Source organism: Aulonocara sp. 'chitande type north' Nkhata Bay, linkage group LG15 (genome assembly GCF_057382095.1).
Source record: "Aulonocara sp. 'chitande type north' Nkhata Bay isolate Kocher_YH1m ecotype deep benthic linkage group LG15, A_spYH_male_GT1.1, whole genome shotgun sequence".
NCBI classification, from domain to species: domain Eukaryota; kingdom Metazoa; phylum Chordata; class Actinopteri; order Cichliformes; family Cichlidae; genus Aulonocara; species Aulonocara sp. 'chitande type north' Nkhata Bay.
Window position 1 is genome coordinate 3,191,302 of NC_141358.1, and position 19,394 is coordinate 3,210,695.

A 19,394-nucleotide genomic window follows, 5' to 3' on the forward strand; every position below is an offset into this window, starting at 1 on the left:
CAACTAATTCACCAAATTTGACTGTAATACTGCAATTATTCCTCATTTTAAAATGTTGGTATTTCATTATTGTTATCGTTTTTTGACCAAGATAACTGTGAAGTGAAGATATGACATTGTGAAAGCCCTGTCTCTATGGCTACCCCCCCTCAGCACTATTGACGGTTACACCTGTGGGGATGGTTAGTCTCTCACTTCCTTCTGTTGCAGCATCAAGTCAAATAAACAGTCAAAAGTGGCACCATAGCAAAAGCAGTACAAGTTGAGTGGTTTAACTGCATATACTGTACATCACACAGGAGTGTTTTTCAGCCTTAAACATGACGGGACATCACTTTTAACAGAAGTCTATTTGCTTTAATGTTATGAGGACATCTACAAGAATTTTATGAAGAACCGAATGCTGACGACCTACACTTAGTGCTGTGCTTGAACACATCCTGTGTACACACTGTGCTCATCAGAGGTGCTTTAGAGATGCTTACTGTTAAATCAGTCGTATCCCTCCTGTTTCAGGGCAACACCCAAACCACCCACCTGTGCCATGCAATCCTTACTGTACTGCAGCATGCTATCACTATTACAGTCTAAGCACATTTCACTACTCGTGTGCAGCATAGAGGACTCTCACTGACTCTGACCACAGATTTTAACCAATGGGTTTTTTAGTTTTTTAAAGCTTACTGACCTAAATCCACTCGGCTGTGTCATCTGTCAAACACACTTTTGCTCTTCAGCTGATTAAAGCGTTGCAGCACTGTACACTTTGGGCTTGCGCCACACAAGCTAATCTCCGGGTGCTTGAGATTCTGGTATTTTTGTTAACATTTTTTTAACAGTTTTCTATATCAATTGCGTCACAGTTAACATGCACATTTTTGTTATCCCTGTCAGTCAATGATCTTTAACAAGTGTTAACATCAATATTTTTCAATACTTCTGCATCATTACTCATCAAAGAATATCAGGGTACACTGAAAAAAAGTAAATTGGGTGGTTGTTACATTTACAAAAGTCTAACTTGTAGTTTGAACAAAATAGTTTCACGTTTCTATGGTGGACATAATTAAATCATGTAGGATCTGCATGAAATTCAACAACTTAATTTGTTCTTGTTGAGATAACATGATGCAATCTAGTGAGACTAGTTAGTTGCCTGGACTCACAAAATTCACAACATCACACAAGATTTCCAACCACAGGAAAATCACCAGGGTTATAAGAGGCAAACAACTATACACACGCCATCTGTATGCTACTGGTATTTATTGTGGTTTAACCTGTCGAGGACAAAAAGGAAAAGCCCTGTAGTCATAGCTTTGCTACTTTTGTTAAGCCTGGATCGACATCTCGGTGGCATGGTGGTGGTTACCTCACAACAAGAAGGTCTGGCTGTTTGCAGTGGCTTCTCTCTGGGTACTCTGGTTTCCTCCCACAGTTAAAGGTCATGCAAGTATTAGGGTTAGGTTAATTGGTAAATCTAAATTACCCATAAGTCTGAATGTGAGTGCAGATGGTTGTTAGTCTCTATGTGACAGAGACCACCACCATTTATAGGTCATTAGAAATGGTGGTGGGTTGCACCTTACAAAGTCTGCACAGGATCATCATGTGTGAAATACTTCAGCAAAGTCTGAAGCATGGAGTCGTGAACTCGATTTCTGTATTGTATTCATACATAACAAGTACAGAATTTCACCCGTGTTACCAAATGGCTCCAAATAACTCAAAAAAAACGACATCTGTTTTTAGCTGCACTCCTTCAAAAGAGTTACAAAACAGATCTAATTTTATCGACTCTAAAAACATCATTCCTCTCAAATGCTCGCCGTTATCATAGCCACAACTGTGCTCTCCCCGAGCAAGTGGTTGTAGAACTTAAAAATATCTTTCAGCAATTTTATTTTTATCACATTATATAAGATTTACAGGTAGCCTGTGTTTCGGGCGCATAAGGTGCTTTGTACAAAAGGTGTCACCTGGAGCCAAATCCTCTAAACAGAAACTGTTTACCAGTGGCACAGCTTAGCCCTGTGGGGGCGGGTGATGGGAAAGGTGAAGGTATTCCATTAAAGGAGATATTAAAAAAAAGTCAAATTATTAAAAGGACAGGGTGACATTTGCATTTGTAATAGAGGGAAAGAAGCACTGCCTGAACATACAGCAGTGAATAACACAAAACTGATGACGACATCGTTTCTCTCAAATGTCAAATAGTGGTCTCTTGCCCCTTCTCTTTTTCTCACTTACTCATCATACTCTCCATGTCCATCCATCCTGATTTTCTCTCCTCTCCACCTGCACTTCACTTCTGTTCTCCTACACTCTGTCACCCACCTCCTCTCTTTTTTTTTAACACTCCCACTTTCTAGCCTGACATACTTGCTTCCCTGATTGTTACTCAACATCCTCTTTCTCTGCTTCCACCTCTTGGATGCTGCTCCTCCTCTCCTGACAGGGTTGACACTGTATTCCCCAGCCGCCCCCATAGTCTGCCACTACGCAGTGCCGCCCTGTGCTTGAAGGGGCCTGGAGTGAGAGTTCAAAGGGGCTGCAGAAGGCACAGACTGCACGGCACTACCAAACATCAGGCTGACCAGAGTGTGCCCGCTGGCCAGTCGGTCACGTGATACACCGCAGCCCACATGGCGGAACACGAGTGTGGGTGGGACATGTGTGCTTGCATCGTGTATGGATGAGATCCTATGTAGCCTACGGGCGCAGATGAGTGCAGCGAAGACTGAACAGGACAGGGGTTGTGATGGCAGCACGCAGGCATCTCTTTTGTTATCAGACAAGAAAAGGAAGCATTTGCTCGCTGTGGCGACACATGTCTCCACCAGCGTATTCATCAGCTTAAAAAGGTGTTCTTTGAAAAAAATTTCTAAAAAGTCTCAGAATGAACAGAGACCAACATTCCTGCTTCACCAGCATTTCAAAGTGCTCGAGCCAGACATTACACACGCAGACAGAAACACTGACGCATCTTGATCTGAGCAGCGGGCCAAATTCAACTGAATCATTCCCTCATTATGTGGGGATATTGAATCCACAGGAAGAGGCGGAGGGGGCAGGAAGGAATAAATACGGACAACAAGAGAGAGGCTGAGAGACAAAGGGATGATACACAGGGAGCACACGCAGGGGAAATGCACACATGCGTACAATGTGGGACTAATGGAACAATCAAAGAAATACCTTTAATGAATAAGAGTATGAAAGGGAGATCAGGGTGCCACTTGTGAGCAATTTGCACGGTGCTGAGTAGCAGCTGGCATCGTGCCCACTTAATGGAGCTATGTATGATGAACACTTGAGCATCACACGACACTACCACTAACCAAACACACCGTGAATCACTTCGTGATTCTGTGCACCTAACACTCAAGTGCCAGCTAATGCTGAGTCACGCTTGTTGAGATAATAATGGAAACAAACATTTTATACAACCGTCTCCGCGTCGTGGCTCAGGAAACATGCAAGCTATTTATCGGCTCAAATTTGCTTCTTTAAAAGCTCGGTGGCGTTTTTCAGAGACAGTGTTTGGGGTGTTTCCAATTAGAAACTAGCCGATGACCGCTGATGAAGATTTAACAGCTAAAAAGATATTTCCTCGACAAGTGGTGGAAGGACAGAGAATAATAGATTTGCATTGTCCGTGTTAAGATTTTAAATGGATCCTTGTCTCTTTATGTACCAACAAGGACCTCCTAGCAAACGTGTAGATTTTATTTATTTTATTTTCTAAAAAGGGCAAAAATATTTCCGAAATCCAATCTTGCTATGGAGTACAATATTTTATTATATTGTATTGTTCTTACTGTTATTGTACTATTGTAAGGTGATCTTGAGGGTCTCAAAAGTGCCTATAAAAAAGTTATTATTATTATTATTATTATTATTATTATTATTATTATTATTATTATGTAGAGGCCAAACCCCCCAAACAGAGTGATCCAGCTTCAAGTAGTAAGTATTGCTCGTTGTCATTAATCACTTTATTTAAAATGGGCGGGGGAACTCTTTCACGCTTTAGCACTATTATACTACACAGTTCATTCATATACTTTTCTATTTTTTTTAATGTATAAATAATTTTAAGCAGGGTGGACAATTTTGGGAAATAAATGACTGACTGAGGTTTGAGATACGACAAGTAATCATAACACACATGGCTAACGAGCGCCGGTTTAGCTCAAGCAAGATGAGCAGGCGCCCTGACAGTGGGCGGCGCGGGTTCAACTCCTACCCATGGCCCTTCAGTTTTAGGGGGCAGGGTTAGCTCAGTAGGTGGAGTGTCTGCCCCATGAGCGAATGGCTACCCTGAAGTACCCTTGAGCAAGGTACCGCTTTTACACTACTCCCCGGTAGCCGCCCACTGAGTGAATGGGTTAAATGCAGAGGACTAAGTATTTTCCTACAGGATTAATAAAGTATACATTATTAATAAAGTATTGTGGGCTTGTCATTTTTGCCTACATCTGAAGAAGGGTAAGCACGCTTAGGTAGCACGGCTCCAGCACTTGCTGTATTTGAAAACCTTTGCTGACTTGGTGTGACCTCAGTGGCAAAGATGTAGAGACCAGTCATCGCGTTCCTGACAGCTACTTGCTGCTAGTAACGTGCATTCCCCAACCGTTTGGCAAGTGGTTGCAGGAGGTCACAAAGAGGGTGCTGCACCAAAAACCTCCTGGTGATTGCTTTGGTCACTGGCAGATCGCCATCTTACAATACTGTAAGACTTTGATCAGTGGTTGTTGATCAATGGTCATGACAATTTGCATAATCATGATGAAGGAACTGACCTCCCAGCCTATTGTTCCTTCAGTGGGCGGGTTTCAGTCATTATGCAGATGTACTGTTTCTAAGGTTGGGGAAACCTGCAGTCACCTGGATGAGTGACGAAACGTTTCTCCCACTGAAAACGTCCAGATGAACAGAATCAACTTTAGGACGATGGCAGATTAGTTTGCAGCAGTAAGTCACAACGTTTTACTCTGAAGGTGAACGTTCTCTGCTTCTGAAGCAATCATAAGGTTTTTGTTACTGAACACTGAATAGCTCTTTTCATGCTTTGTACAGTGCTGTCACCTTATTTCACTTACAAACTGCCAGCAGCCACTCAGAATGCACACGTGTACCTACTGAATACCTTGTGTACTGGCTCTCAAGGTAATGCACCAATGGTAATGAAATATACCCAGAAATCTACAATCAGATTAAGCAAAAACACAAAACCAAACTCAGCTGCAATCCTGGAGCTCAGCTGATCTTGGTGACAGCCACATCAGCTCCCACATCCATTCTGCAAATCTCACGAATCTTATAAAGAGCAACATTTAAGCTGCTTTAGCAATTTGCACAACTGCAAGCCACTTTGCAGCTCACATCCACACCAGCTCCTCTTTAATGCTCCTCCTGACTTAATCAGTGTCATAGCTCTTGCCAAATACTCGTCTTCTTCTTTCGATTATAGCCGTCTTGACTGAAATCCAAACAATTATGCCAAACTTGCAGAGCACAGGAGACACGTTTGTGTTCACAAATCAATATTCAATTAATGAGTCAAACACTGAACTGCAAGCTTTGGAAAAAACACAGTGGGTCCAGGTACATTCCCTGATATCCATCACACAGGTCAGATATTACTGTTATCCACTTTGTGTTGCTTTGATACAAAAAATTCGAACTGTATTTAGACTACCGGTAACGCTGTAGAGAGACTTGCTTTGCAGCAAACTGGCCAAACTGCTCATTTATATCTCATGCTTTGTAAAGTACTGTCAAGAACTAAACATCAACAGATTTTCACAGGCTGCAAAAAAGACAATATACATACTGATGCTCATTTTTCATGGAAACACGACACAGCTAGGAAGAGAATTTTTATAACAGGATGTGTGCTTTGGTTACTTGGATCATTCCTTCTTGCTTCATGCCAGGTAGCCCATTAATGCATTAATTAATCTATAAAAATAAAGTAGAATAAGTCCTCTTCTCTCTACTGTGTATCGTTTTGGCACATTGGTGCTAAAACAAACACTGGCAATCAATCAAAAGCTTGAAAACTATTTAATCATACAGCATGTTCCATAAACATGTATCTGTGTGTGTGAGAGTCACACACAAAGGGTCATGGCACTTTGAGGGCTGATGAGGGATGCATTAGCCAGGGTGGTAATGACTAAAGGAACAGCAATCTGAGCCACTCAGTCGAAACATACAACAGTCCAGACAAGGTGACCTTCCCCTTATCCGTCACCCAAACCTGCGCGTGTGTGTCAAGTTGGACAGTGGCCCAGTGAGTTTGCCAGCACATCATACACTTTACTAGCCCTTGTCAAAATTGAGAAGATTGTAATGGAAGAGAAAAACAGCCTAGATGAGAGGATAGAGTGAGTCCTGTGAGAAATGAGGTTGTATAATATTTCCATAAACTGGATAAAACTGATGGAGATAGCCACGGGGAGGTCCCCTTTGGTTAGTGAGACCTCACTTTCTAGTCTAAAGCTGTATATTTTGGTTCTCGCCATCTTGGTGCTTTGAAATAGGATATGACAAGGGACTGATGTATCTGATTGGGTAACTGAGGGACACTGCACTCTCACATAATAACTTGTCAATCATAGAACTAAAGCATGATCTGCTTTATAATCCTTTTGGACACTAATGAGAACATAATTTACAAAATGGACATGATGATGTGTTCAATAACGCTTAAAATTCGTAATTGAGATCATAAACTCACCGAAAAAATTCATTAGGTTCACAGGTCAAAAGAGCTGTAGGCCAAATGACTCATAGTCTTCTATACGACTGTATTTTTTTGGGCAACCGAAGGAGTCGCTCCCTGCTGGCCTTTATAAACCTCAATTTAAGTCACTATTCCATTGGCATCTCTTTTTGGACCAAGAAACAACAACCTGACACTTGGATATATCAGAACCATGAAAAATAACCAGATTTCCTAAAACAGTTTTATGTGTCATTGTTTATCCAAGTAGAGTTAGCTGGTTGTTGTGTTTGTGTCCGCTGTGTGTGGCTTCCAAACACACGTTGCCAGCAGGGATGTTACAGAGTGCCCTCTGGTGGAAAAACTGGGAAATGTCAACATTCTTAACACGTTTGAAGGGTGTTTCTCCTGTCCTCTCTTTATTGTTTTAATTTTCATGCATCTGCCATTAGAAACAGTAATACCAATAGATACAATAATAAAATACCAGCTAATAGTTACCTCTTATTGAAATACTGCATGTTATGGCAAACCACAGATACACAGATAACAATCCAAAATACTAACGCACCAGGAAATGGCTAATATTGGCCTAGAAATCAGCCCTATCGACATTTTGGACATGTTAGATTCAGCACAGTCGTTATGGCAGATGTTTTTCCTAATGCAACCCTCGCGTTCATCTAGGGAAGGGACCGACACTGGGAATGTGTCTCTTTCATGTCTAAGATGAAGAGTGTGTTAACCACTACACCGTGGAGCCACAATTAGCGTTTTATGTACAGTGGGGGAAATAATTATTTGACTCCTTGCTAGAATTTGTAAGTTTTCTCACTTTCACACATTCACAAATAAGTGAACAGTCACTAATTTTTATGGCAGCTTTATTTTAATGGAGAGAAACATAAGTATTATGTACGGAATTAGTATTGAGTATTTGATCCCCTATATCACAGCCAGAATTCGGCCTCCATATTGGCGCCCTCTGTCTCTCTCCATTAAAATGAAACTAGCATAAAAACGAGAGACTGTTCATTTATTTGTAAGTGAGCAAACTTGCAAATTCAGCAGGGGATTAAATAATTATATCCCCCACTGAACGACTGCCTGCATCTTTTCAGAGCCACTGTTGTTATTCACGTTTTCAGCACTGGTGCTATAACTATGGCAACAGTTTTCAGGTAGGATTCCCATCATGAGGAGTTGGTTTTCTGTCATTTCAACAGTTTAAAGCAGCAGCTTTAATGTTATCATATGAAAACAGAAAAAGATATTTTAAGTGTAGAAAAGTACAGCCTTCAAACAGAATAGTGTAACTGCCCAGTAAGAGCTCAGAAATACCTTTAAAAAAGCAATAAAATATAATTTATAATAAGAAGTATCATTATATAAAGACAAACTGAATCACAAGTAAAACGCGAAGGTTATTCCTGACGGTGCTGCTGAAGTGCAGGAATCAATGCAGACTTTTTTACAGCCATGAAGAGCCACCAGCCTGCACTTTATTATTATTATTACTGGCTGCAGGATAAGTAATGGTGAGCAGAATAAAAATAATGGGGTACTTTATATGTCTTCTGGTTCTAACAAACTCAAAGAGCCAGCAAATACATTCTAAATGTCCCAAAACAACAATGCGTTTTCGTATTTCATCATAAGCAAATATTTCTTTCAGATTGCCGCCTATTGAGAGGCGTTTTAGCAGCGCACTCAAGCTGATGCTGCAAATTACATGTGACAGAAGCAATTTTGGAATATTTTCTCACATACAAACTGCAGTAAGTGTTATGAATTAGATTAAGGGGGTGAATATTGAAAGTCTGATACTCCCTCTGCCAACTCAGCAGCTTTAATTGATAATGTCATTTTCTTTTTTCTTCTTCTCTTTCCTTTCAGGGCCAGTATAATGATTATTATTTTGTACACTTTGAAAACAACTGCGCAGATTGAGAGAGCGTGACCGTGAAGTACCAGCATGGTACGCTAATTGATAATGCACCTATTTTCCCATTCGAGCCCCTCCTACCTCTTTCAGACAGCCCATGAAATTGTTGCTAACTGGAGATCCAGGCAGGTCTGCAGTGCTGGGGCTCCCACCCACGTAGAAAAAATCATCGGATCCCAGCATGGTGTAGTCTTCCTGGGTGTAGCCAGTGGTGGTGAGGATCCCGTCGACGGAGATTGTGACCTGTTGAGGGGCAACACATAGCCAAAGCCAAGCTATTACACTCTGGGATTCTATGCTGTGGATACAACACACCTCCTTCCTTGGTCTGCATTCAAAACGAGCTATAAGACTCCTGACGATAGGTTGGTTTTTCATTGAACCTTTGGATAAGACAGCGTTTTTTGATTTTGTTAATGGAATTTTTGCCATAGGATTCACAGGACAGGTAAAGAAAATATGGCAGAGGCATATTTTCTTTATCTTTGATGGGAGTAAGAGAATGGATTCTAGGTTTGGTTCTGAAACTTCAGGTTGGGGGAGGGTTAGTACAATGTTCAAACCAAGGACAAATTGATTCCACTTGTCTTAGGTTTCGGGATTTATCTGTAACTGCAGACACAGACATTTACAGTACACTATGTGACTGCACTTAAACACACAGACGTGCACACGCACGTCCTCACTTGTTCCACACGTTCTCTCTCACACCAACCATCTTCACATTCTCGCCTCTCTTGCAGACGACTACATGTATATACCCACGCACATGCAAAACAAAGGGAAGGCTTTTCATACCACGTCCATGTGCAAACCAAGGTCATCACTGTTAGAAGGCAAATTAAACACACTTAACTGGACATGTAAGGGGGGTAAGTGGATCGATGGTGCCATACAAAGCTGGAGCAAGCCACACAGGTTGCTGCGCTCATGCACAATCAAGACCAGAGCCCATATTCATATACACTCTCAGAATAGCTCATGCTGATCTTTGATCAGGTTTAGCTCAGGTGTCATGCTTTGCAGTGCCCGTGTCACTACACCAGACCAATAATCCTAGATCAGTTTGCTTATTCTTGGATATGTTACGCATATGGGCCCGGGGGCAAGGGTGATCGGAGTTAGTCAAAACACACAGAACGTCACGTTCACCAGCATGCTACGAAAACACACACGGGGAGGGCAAAGTGAATGAGAAGGTGATAGGTGGAAGGTGAGCGGATGAATTAGAGTGTTAGTGGTTATTCTGGGTGACATGTTTGTTATATGACTTTGGGTGGTGACAGGTCAATGAGGTGTGGGCATGCCATGCGTCACTGTGTGTTGGAAACAACTGTCAGAGCTCCCGCAATGAAGGTTAGGGGTTGCCATTTTTTGATAGTTTCTCTTTTAGGGCCCGTTGTCGAGGTCACCATCTTTGGGATTGTGGCAAGCTTCTGTCAGTTCTGGACGACAGTCCTCACAAAAAATGGGGACTTTTTGTGTGAAAAAAATAAAAATAAAAAGTAAGTTGCCCTGACAAAGGCAAAGAAGTCAATTATTTTTATTTGTCGTAAATCTGCAGTAATGTGGAAGAAACAAAGAGAAAAAAGTAAAAGCCAAAGTGAAAAAAAAACAGGATGGGGATTGTGGGGTAAAGAAGGAGGTTGTTGGCAGGTCAGGGAGGAAATTGAGAAGAAGCGAAGAAAGAATTGCCTGGTAATACAAACCCATCTCCTCATTTTTTGATAAGAGTGTCTAGGATGGAACTCAAAGAGAACGAATAAAAGAAGAGAGGGGGGGGGACACACGGCAAACCCAAAAAAAAGACAATAAGAATGATATCTACCAGACAATGTAGTTTGTTTACCATAGCGTGTCCAATGCCTGATTGCTTTCCAGAAAAAGGGGAAGAAAGGAAATCAAAAGAATAGTGAACAAAAAAGGTTGTTAATAAGGATGGACAGAAAAGAAAAACCAAAACCAACGATGAGGAATTAGGATGTTAGTTAGTACATTAGTTGGTTAGATATTGGTTAGTAGTAAAAATGACTTATATCATGGATGAGTTAGTGTTACAGTGAATAAACACTGCGATTTGCCAGAGATCCGAGGCATCGTGCCATCCTTTCCAAATATTCGACACCAGAGTCCTACATGAAAACGTCAACGAGGACCACAGAGAGGACTTTCACATCAAATTTGTGTAGGACGGCTTAAATCCCACAAATCTTGCAGTGTTTCTTTCACCTGTAGTCTAACAAATTGTGCCTTTCAAAGAAGAAGAAAGAAAATGATAGAAAGACAGATCTGTTGAGAGAAAGAAAGAGAAAGCAGGCCAGCAGTCCTTGACTCTTAGCTTCTAACCTCTAAACTACGGGCTATCCTGTTGGGATTCTCAGCAACAACTATTTACTAACCTGTGGAACAAAAGCTTACTGTCAGGGAGGGTCAGGAAATCAACACTTACTTGTTCCACTGCTCTGAGAGCAACACTAAAGGCTGTCTCACCTTGCCGACAAACTAAAGGTCGGCCGACACAATGAGCAAACGCACACGTGTCGCTACTACTACCTCCACTCTTTATATAGCTGCCTGTAGACAGATCTAATATATGCACTTAACAGTAAGAAAAGCTAATTATAAATTACTACAATATGATAGGAAACAATACATGTCGCATTACTAATTCTGTTTATGCCATACAGATGTATCTCTGCCTTTAAAAAGCCCGACGATCATCTGTGCTATAAATACAGTGCTAATGGACGGCTGAAAGGCAAACACTGTGTCTGCCTTTAAAGTGGAAGTGCGTGGTCTACACAAGCATACGAACAGTTTCCCAAAGGAAAGCGATAGTGACAGTGCCTGACAGAAGTGTCATCTTAGAGGAATGTGAAGCAAAACAGAAATATCTGATAACTTTAATTTGACAACACAGGGAGCTCAAGTTCAATACGCCGCTAAACAGGAGAGAGGAAAACACCTAGAAAGACGGTACCTAGAATATGCTGCGAACTGCTTTTCCATGTTCTTATTGACTAGTTGCTAAGAAAGAAAGAAATTAGACAATGACATTGAATTAAAATAAAAGATATCTCTGTAAAAGTATAATGGCATTTGTCTGAATTGTAGCAATGGAATGACAACCAATCAGAACAAAGTGACATTCTTAATCCCAGCTCCCTCTCAGAAGCTCTCAGAAGCAGCTTATCTAAAGCAAAAACAACAAAACAAAACTGTGTCTCCAAACTCCGTCCATCGCCGCTACCCCCGATTACCTGTCTCAGGTTGCGTGTCACTTTGATGTCGTGCCAGCTGTTGTCATTGAATTTTCCATTGACCGGCTCGACGATGGCCTCGAAAGCGCCAGAACCTAGATTGATGACGAGCGAGACTGCCCCGTCTTTCAGTGCCAGGTTGACATAATCTGCGGATTTCCCCGTGTGCAGGAGGAGACCGTTGCGCTGCCAGGTCTTGAAGGACAGCGTGATCTCGTCACTGCTGCTCTGGATGGGGTTCTGTGACAGGTCATAGCAGAAGTACTCCGAGCCGCGGAAGGTGGCCACGTTCTCCTCCCTCGCTGAATGGGAAAGGGAAAAGAAGCAAAGTGTTACTTTCAGGGCGTTATGCATCTTCTGACAGACGACGAGGCTCGGCGTTAACGTCTAGCAGCTAAGCCCCCTGCTGCGGTGCCGTGCTATGATTCATCGCACTCTTCCACAAGACCACAGCCGGTCGTTACCGCATTTATTCTGCCGTTTGTTATAAAATCTCCTAAACATGAAACAAGCATGAGTGTTGTTCTCTTCATTCATCGTGAGTCAGCCTGAGTAAATAGGGAACTGCTGCATGTTGCACAAAAGCTTCCATCAGGCAAGCACACACATACACAATGCACTATAATTACAGCTATGATAATCCCATCATTCAGCTGAGATCATAAAATCCGATCTGTACGACCGTGGGTTTGGGTTTCGCGTACAGCCTCCAGACAGACAGGCTACTTATGATGGAACACTATTCCCCGCTAATGGGGCGCATAAATCAAACTTAGTCTGATTTTACAGTTTTATGTCACTCGGCTGTTGCAAAGTGACTTCCTGAGCCCCTTTTTTTAAATTGACGCTATAAGTATGGTGAGACAGCTGGAGACGGGGAAAGGGAGGACTCTAGAAATCTGTTTTCCCAGTTTCTCAGTGTAGCTTTCTGTGCTGCATGGTCAATATGGCTGTGGGTGAATCTAATAGAGACACCCTCACTATCATTTGTGTTAAGCTGGCAACAGCAACCTGCAGCGACTACATAATTCCTCCTCCGAAGGCGCACTGTTCAAGGTGTCACCTTTCAGAAATTTCAACCTCAAGAACAACATGAACCAAACCTACTAACTGCTCTGGCACTGCTGTGACGGTAACTACAATGCTACCTGCCAACAAAAGGCATTTCAATGTGTCATTTCATTTCCTCACTGTCCTGGGGTTCTTCCTTTGTGTTACTCGCAGACAAGTCATGATGGACAAATGTGGAAGAAGAAAGCCGAGAAAGGAAAAGGGAGAGAGGGGGAGAACACGAGCGCTGCGAGCTTCAGTTTTGTTGTTTCGGATCAGGCAATATGTAAACATGAGGGAGCGGTGCTGAGAAGCTGGCAGAAAGGAAGGAAGGATGAGAACGACAATACTGAGATAGAAACAAATGAAAAAGGGGAGCGAGGCTGTGGGATGTCAAACTCGTGTCTTTGCACTGCGCGAAGAAACAGGAAGAAATAGTATGGGAGGAAACAAAGGAACTGTGAAAGCCCTCATCCATGTGCCGGGGGAATAAATAGAAACCCATTATTACCACTGAGACAGCACAACACAGAGCTAAAAGAATATACATTGGAGGATCAAAAAAAAGCCCTCCTCCCATCTCTACTGATTTTATGCATCTCATCTTAGAAATTACACAAGCACTGACAGCGTGGAGAAGCTCGCCTGATTGTATATTCATGTAATATTGTTCTTCGCAAAAGCTTTATACTGTGCTGGGCATCAAAATCAAAACGATAGTGTTGTAATAACTGAAGAAAAACAGACAGCGGCATGTCGCATCCAAAAGCTCCCCCAGAAAGGGCCGTAATTTCTTTCAAAACACTTTCAGATTATTAATAAAATATTGATTTTTACATCCACAGCAATAAAATGAGAGTCTAGCCCCTCGCTCCGGTTGGCTTTATTGAACATTAACACTAGCATCAGAGAGAGCCAGTGCTATATGTTCTGTGGGCCTTCTGTCACATCTTGCCTGAAGGCCTCTTGCATGGCAAACTGACAGCAAAAATGGTTACAGGGCTGAATTTTCCCAACTGATTGAGACGCATAAAATGCTGCGTCTTTCACTTTTCCAAATCAATTATCCTTGAAGCTGTTCTCACTTGAATACTAAGCAACCTTTCTATTGTATACACAGCAATGAACGCATTTAAACGAAGAACACTTGTGATTTGAAACCGAAAGGTACAGGGAAAGTACCTCTGTGTACAAGCTTTCTTTGTAGGCATGCAGCAGTGTTATCCTTTAGATCATCTCCAGACACCTGATCTAGTATGCTCTCCCTTGACCTAAGGTAGAAAGGTTATTGTCATGGCAACATCCCTCTACTATACAGCACACTTTAATTAGGTTGGCTATCTCAGGAATGCTGCTCAAATTGCACAACAAGCCTAGAGAGACTGTTTCTTTGCACCTGTTCGGACTATTATATAAGCACGACAGTGAAAGTATACCAGGATGAAAAAACATCCACAATGATCAGTTATGGATTGGCCTCCTGAGAACCCGGACCTCAGCATTACTGATTACTAATGAGGGATCATTTTGGCAAAGAACAGAACAAAAGGCAGCGAACGTGCAAAGAAGAGCTCTGAAATGTTTTTTAAGAATCCTGGAAAACTATTCTTGAAACCTATTTAAAGAAATTACAAGAAAGCTTGCTTATAATAAGTCAGGCTGTGTTGAACAATAAGGGTGATCATAACAAATATTGGACTTGGCTCATTAGAATCAGCTTTTTCTTTTCTTCCATTTATTTATTTCCATTTATCCCTCGTTTCAATAAATCGCTAAACTTTCTCATTTATTTTATTATTTTCCTAGTAATATATAAAGAAATGAGGGAAACTGAGGGGCCTTGGATGTATCATATTGACATAATGTTTCAAATATTTTTATTAAGAGCAAGTATCATGATTGTAGTTTTTACAAATTGACATAACATAGCTTATGCTCCTTTTTTTCTCTAAACTAACAAGGCAAATAATTAAACAACACCAACAACAACAACAAAAAAAAAAAAAAAAAAAAAAAAAAAAACCCGCAGTCACCCATAAGGGGTCCCAATACCCCGGCTGTCGGCAAAAGGGAAGAGAAACAAGTAAACAAAGTTTTATATTTTCCCAAGGTATATAAGTAAAGGGTGCCAGATTAATTCAAAATCTTTTACATTGTCATTCATACTATATCTTATTTTTTCAAGGTGAAGAGTGTTTATAAGTTCAGTAAGCCACATTTTTAATACAGGAGTCTCATTACCTTTCCAAAGCTGCAGGATCAATTTCTTTGCAATAATCAAAGCATATGCCATAAACCTTTTTTGAGAATGTTGTAAATTTTGTGTTTCGTTGGAAATCCCAAAGATGATTACTGTCGGATTTGGTTCAATCTTACTTTTAAAAATATTAGACATATAAGTAAAAATATCATACCAAAAACCCTGAAGCCTTGGACATAGTGCAAAACAATGTAACAGATTTCCATAGTGTATCTTGCATTTTTCACAGAGGGGGGAACACTCTGGATACATTTTGTGAAGTTTTTCCCTTGAATAGTGTAGTCTGTGTATAATTTTGTACTGAATTAAACAGTGACGGGAATTAATAAAAGACGTATTTATGTTGTGTAAGGCCTCCTGCCAGAAATCTTCTGATAGGAGAGTCCCAAAATCTTTTTCCCACTCCTCTTTGATTGAAGTAGTTGAAGGTATACTCATCTCCTGTATTGAATTATAAAATAATGAAATTCTCTGTTCAAACCCCCTTCCATCACTAAGACATCTGTCCAAAGGATCGGACGATATGTTTTCAAATTGTGGCAGGTATGTACGGATATAGTCTCTTAGTTGAAGATATCTAAAAAAATGACTGTGAGGCAATCCAAATCTATCTTTTAAATGTTGGAATGACATAAAAGTATCATTTAGGTATAAATCTTTTAATTTACAAATTCCCAATTCCTGCCATATATTGAAAGCTCCGTCTACACATGATGGAAGGAAAGAGGGGTTAGCTGTAATGGATGTACACATTGATAGTTTTTTCAATTTGAAGTGCTTAATTATTTGTCTCCAAATTTGTACGGTATTATAAATCACTGGATTCGAATTGTAATATGAGTTTGTCAAAAGAATAGGAGAGAGTAGTATTCCACCAACACAGTAAGGAAGGCAATCCTCCCGCTCCATCTGTAAGCCGTTAGGGAGTATTGCTGTGTCATCCAATAGAAGGGAAATTATTCTTAAATTTGATGCCCAGTAGTAGTACATAAAGTTAGGTAGTGTAAGTCCACCAAGGGATCTATGTTTGCATAGGTGGTCTTTTTTTATTCTATGTGTTTTATAATTCCATATAAATGGCATAATGATGGCGTCCATCTTTTTAAAAAAAGATTTGGGCAAGAAAATTGGGATGTTTTGAACCAGATACAAATACTGCGGGAGGAATACCATTCTTATTGAATTCACTCTCCCTATTAAAGAAATAGGAAGTGTCCTCCAGTACTGAATGTTATTTTTAAGTTTCTCCAGTAAGGGAAGAAAATTCTCTTTCATTAGGGAGCTGTATTTTTTTGGTATTGTAATGCCCAAGTAAGTGATTTTTTCATAGGATATTTTAAATGGGAGAGATGTAAGCCATTGTTTATTCTCTAATTTAATGGGCAGTATTTCGCTTTTTCCCCAGTTAATCTTGTAGCCTGCGAAAGTACTGAATTTATCAATCACGGAGAGAATTGCTGGGAGGGATATTAATGGTTTTGTTATGTATAATAATATGTCGTCAGCATAGAGCGATATAGAATTAGAAGTGTATGTTGTATCGTAACCGTGTATATCCATATGGGTTCGAATTGTCTGTGCTAAGGGTTCCAAAGCCAGGGCAAATAATAATGGACTAAGAGCGCATCCTTGTCTTGTACCTCTGCTGAGTTTAAACTGAGTTGATAATGTCTGATTTGTAAGAATTCTGGCTGTGGGATTATTATAAAGTAGTTTTATCCAAGAGATGAAATCTTGTCCCAGTTGAAATTTTTCTAGGACTGCAAAGAGGTAGGACCACTCCACATGATCGAATGCCTTTTCGGCATCCAAGCTAAGTATAAGTAGGTCCTGTTGTACCTTGGGGGAATAGATTATATTAAATAGACGTCGAAGATTATTAAAAGAACTCCTGTTTGGAATAAAACCTGTTTGGTCTGAATGCACCAGTTTATCTATTACTGTATTAAGTCTACTCGCTAGTATTTTAGCCAGAATTTTTTGATCAGAATTTAATAGAGAAATAGGTCTATATGATCCCACTTCCTCCGGTGCTTTGCCTTTTTTTGGAAGTACTATAATAGTTGCTTCATTCAATGTTGGAGGTAGGGTGCTCATTTTGTATGCATGGTTATATAATTTAAATAGATATGGACTTAATTTGATCTTAAAGTATTTATAAAACTCATTCCCTAACCCATCAGGGCCTGGACTCTTGTTGTTTTTTAGTGATCCGATGGATTTTGTAATTTCTTCAATAGTGATCTTAGCGTTCAAAATATTGGCATTTGTCTGGTCTAACACAGGAAGATCACATTTATCTAAAAATTCCTGCATTTCATTAGGCCCTGCAGTGGGATGAGAAGTATAGAGGGATTCATAAAACTGTCTAAAGTTATCGTTAATATCTTTGTGTGATGTGACCAGATTTCCGTTACTTGTTCTGATTTTATGAATCGCTCTATCATTTTCTAGTTTCTTTAGTTGTCTGGCTAGCAACTTATGGGGTTTATCCCCAAATTCAAAATAGTTCTGTCTCACAAAAGTGAAAGTTCTATTAATATTAATAGATAATATTTGGTTTAGTTTATATTTTAGTGCACAAATAGTATTATACTTATCTAAAGAAGGAGCCATTGCATTATTGACGTCCAGTTCGTGGATTCTTTTTTCTAAATTTAGCTGTTCTAATTTATTCCTTTTGTTCCGTGACGCTTGATATGATATTATAAACCCCCTGATATAAGCTTTAAACGTTTCCCATAGTATATCTGGAGAGGTCTCAGCATTATCGTTTATATCAAAGAATAAAGACATCTGAGAGTTTATATATTGTTTAAATTCTAAATCGTTCAGTAATTGTGGGTCAAATCTCCAATTTCTGTATGTTTTAATGGGGTTACTAAGTGCAAAGGAGCAAGTAACGGGGCAGTGATCAGAGATAATAATATTGTGATAGGTTGCATTTCGAATTAGGGGGAGCATTTTTCCATCCACCAAAAAATAATCAATCCTTGAATAACTATTGTGTACGTGGGAATGGAAAGAATACTCTCTGCCTGATGGATTTAAAATTCTCCACGCATCACAGATATTCATATTCTTCATATATGTTTTAATAAAATTACTGCTTTTACACGGTGTGATTTTTTTGGACAAGGATTTATCCAAATATGGGTCTAATACTAGGTTAAAGTCACCTCCAATTATTAAATTACTGTTGGGTATATCCGGAATTAAGCTGAAGACCTTTCTATAGAATTCTGGATCGTCATGGTTGGGCCCATAGACATTCAGTAGAATAATTGGAGTAGTATGCAGCTCCCCAGTCACTAATACATATCTCCCATTCTTATCAACTATAGTGGAGTTATGTTTGAACGGGGTATCTTTCTTGATTAAGATAGCTACCCCTCTAGTTTTGGCGGAAAGTGTTGAGTAGTACACCTGATTTATCCATCTACATTTAAGTTTATTGTGAGCCGCATTTTTCAAGTGAGTTTCTTGTAAAAAAATAATATCCACGTTAAGAGATTTCAAGTACGATAAAACTTTGCCTCTTTTAACAGGTTCATTTACACCCTTTACATTCCAAGTACAAAAAGTTAAATCCACATTTTTTACCTTTCCATTATCTTGCATTTGTATACTTTAGGGCGGCTTAATTCTCGTATTTTCCATATTCGTACAGTCGAGATATGGGTCCCAACCCTCACCCCCCACCCCCCTACCCGTATGTAACCGTGACAAAAAGAAAAAACGTAAGCAATGCATCCCCTTCCGTGTATCCCAAAAAAAAAAAAAAATTCGAGGGGATGCTATAACAAAAACTAAGCTTACCAAAATATTCTATCTCAAAACTTCCTTTGTCCATAGCTCCTGGGCAAATGATGATTTTGATGATATTGACATAATGTTGCCAATTCCTAAACTTTTGGTCAACATTTTAATGTCAACCAAAATGTTCATCATGTTAATATCGCTAACGACTGATGGCAGATAAAATGTGATCATGCTCATCATCTTATGTGCAAGTTTCATTTCTTTTTAATTTACATTATGAATGAATAATTATGGAGGCAGAAGTTTGAGGTTAAATGATCAGCCTGACCGACATGTGAATCCAGTAGGGTACAATGTATATTAGGATCTAAAATTATTGTCAAA

General features: G+C 40.0%; 1 protein-coding gene across 7 annotated transcripts in view; it reads right to left on the minus strand.

Moving 5' to 3' along the window:
• The window catches only part of nrxn3b (neurexin 3b), a 323,392-nt gene that overhangs the window by 231,649 nt on the left and 72,349 nt on the right, over positions 1–19,394 (minus strand). For 6 of the 7 annotated variants that reach the window (XR_015125118.1, XR_015125117.1, XM_086264904.1 and 3 more), the window contains exons 5-7: positions 11,939–12,240; positions 10,528–10,551; positions 8,760–8,921 (exon numbers count right to left, since the gene is read on the minus strand). Coding sequence is in view for 5 of the 7 variants with exons in the window: in XM_086264904.1 (XP_086121030.1) it covers positions 8,760–8,921; positions 10,528–10,551; positions 11,939–12,240 (488 nt within the window). In the remaining 2 variants the exon portion in view is untranslated. The remainder of the gene's footprint in view (positions 1–8,759; positions 8,922–10,527; positions 10,552–11,938; positions 12,241–19,394) is intronic. The other variant, XM_086264903.1, reaches the window with a different exon arrangement.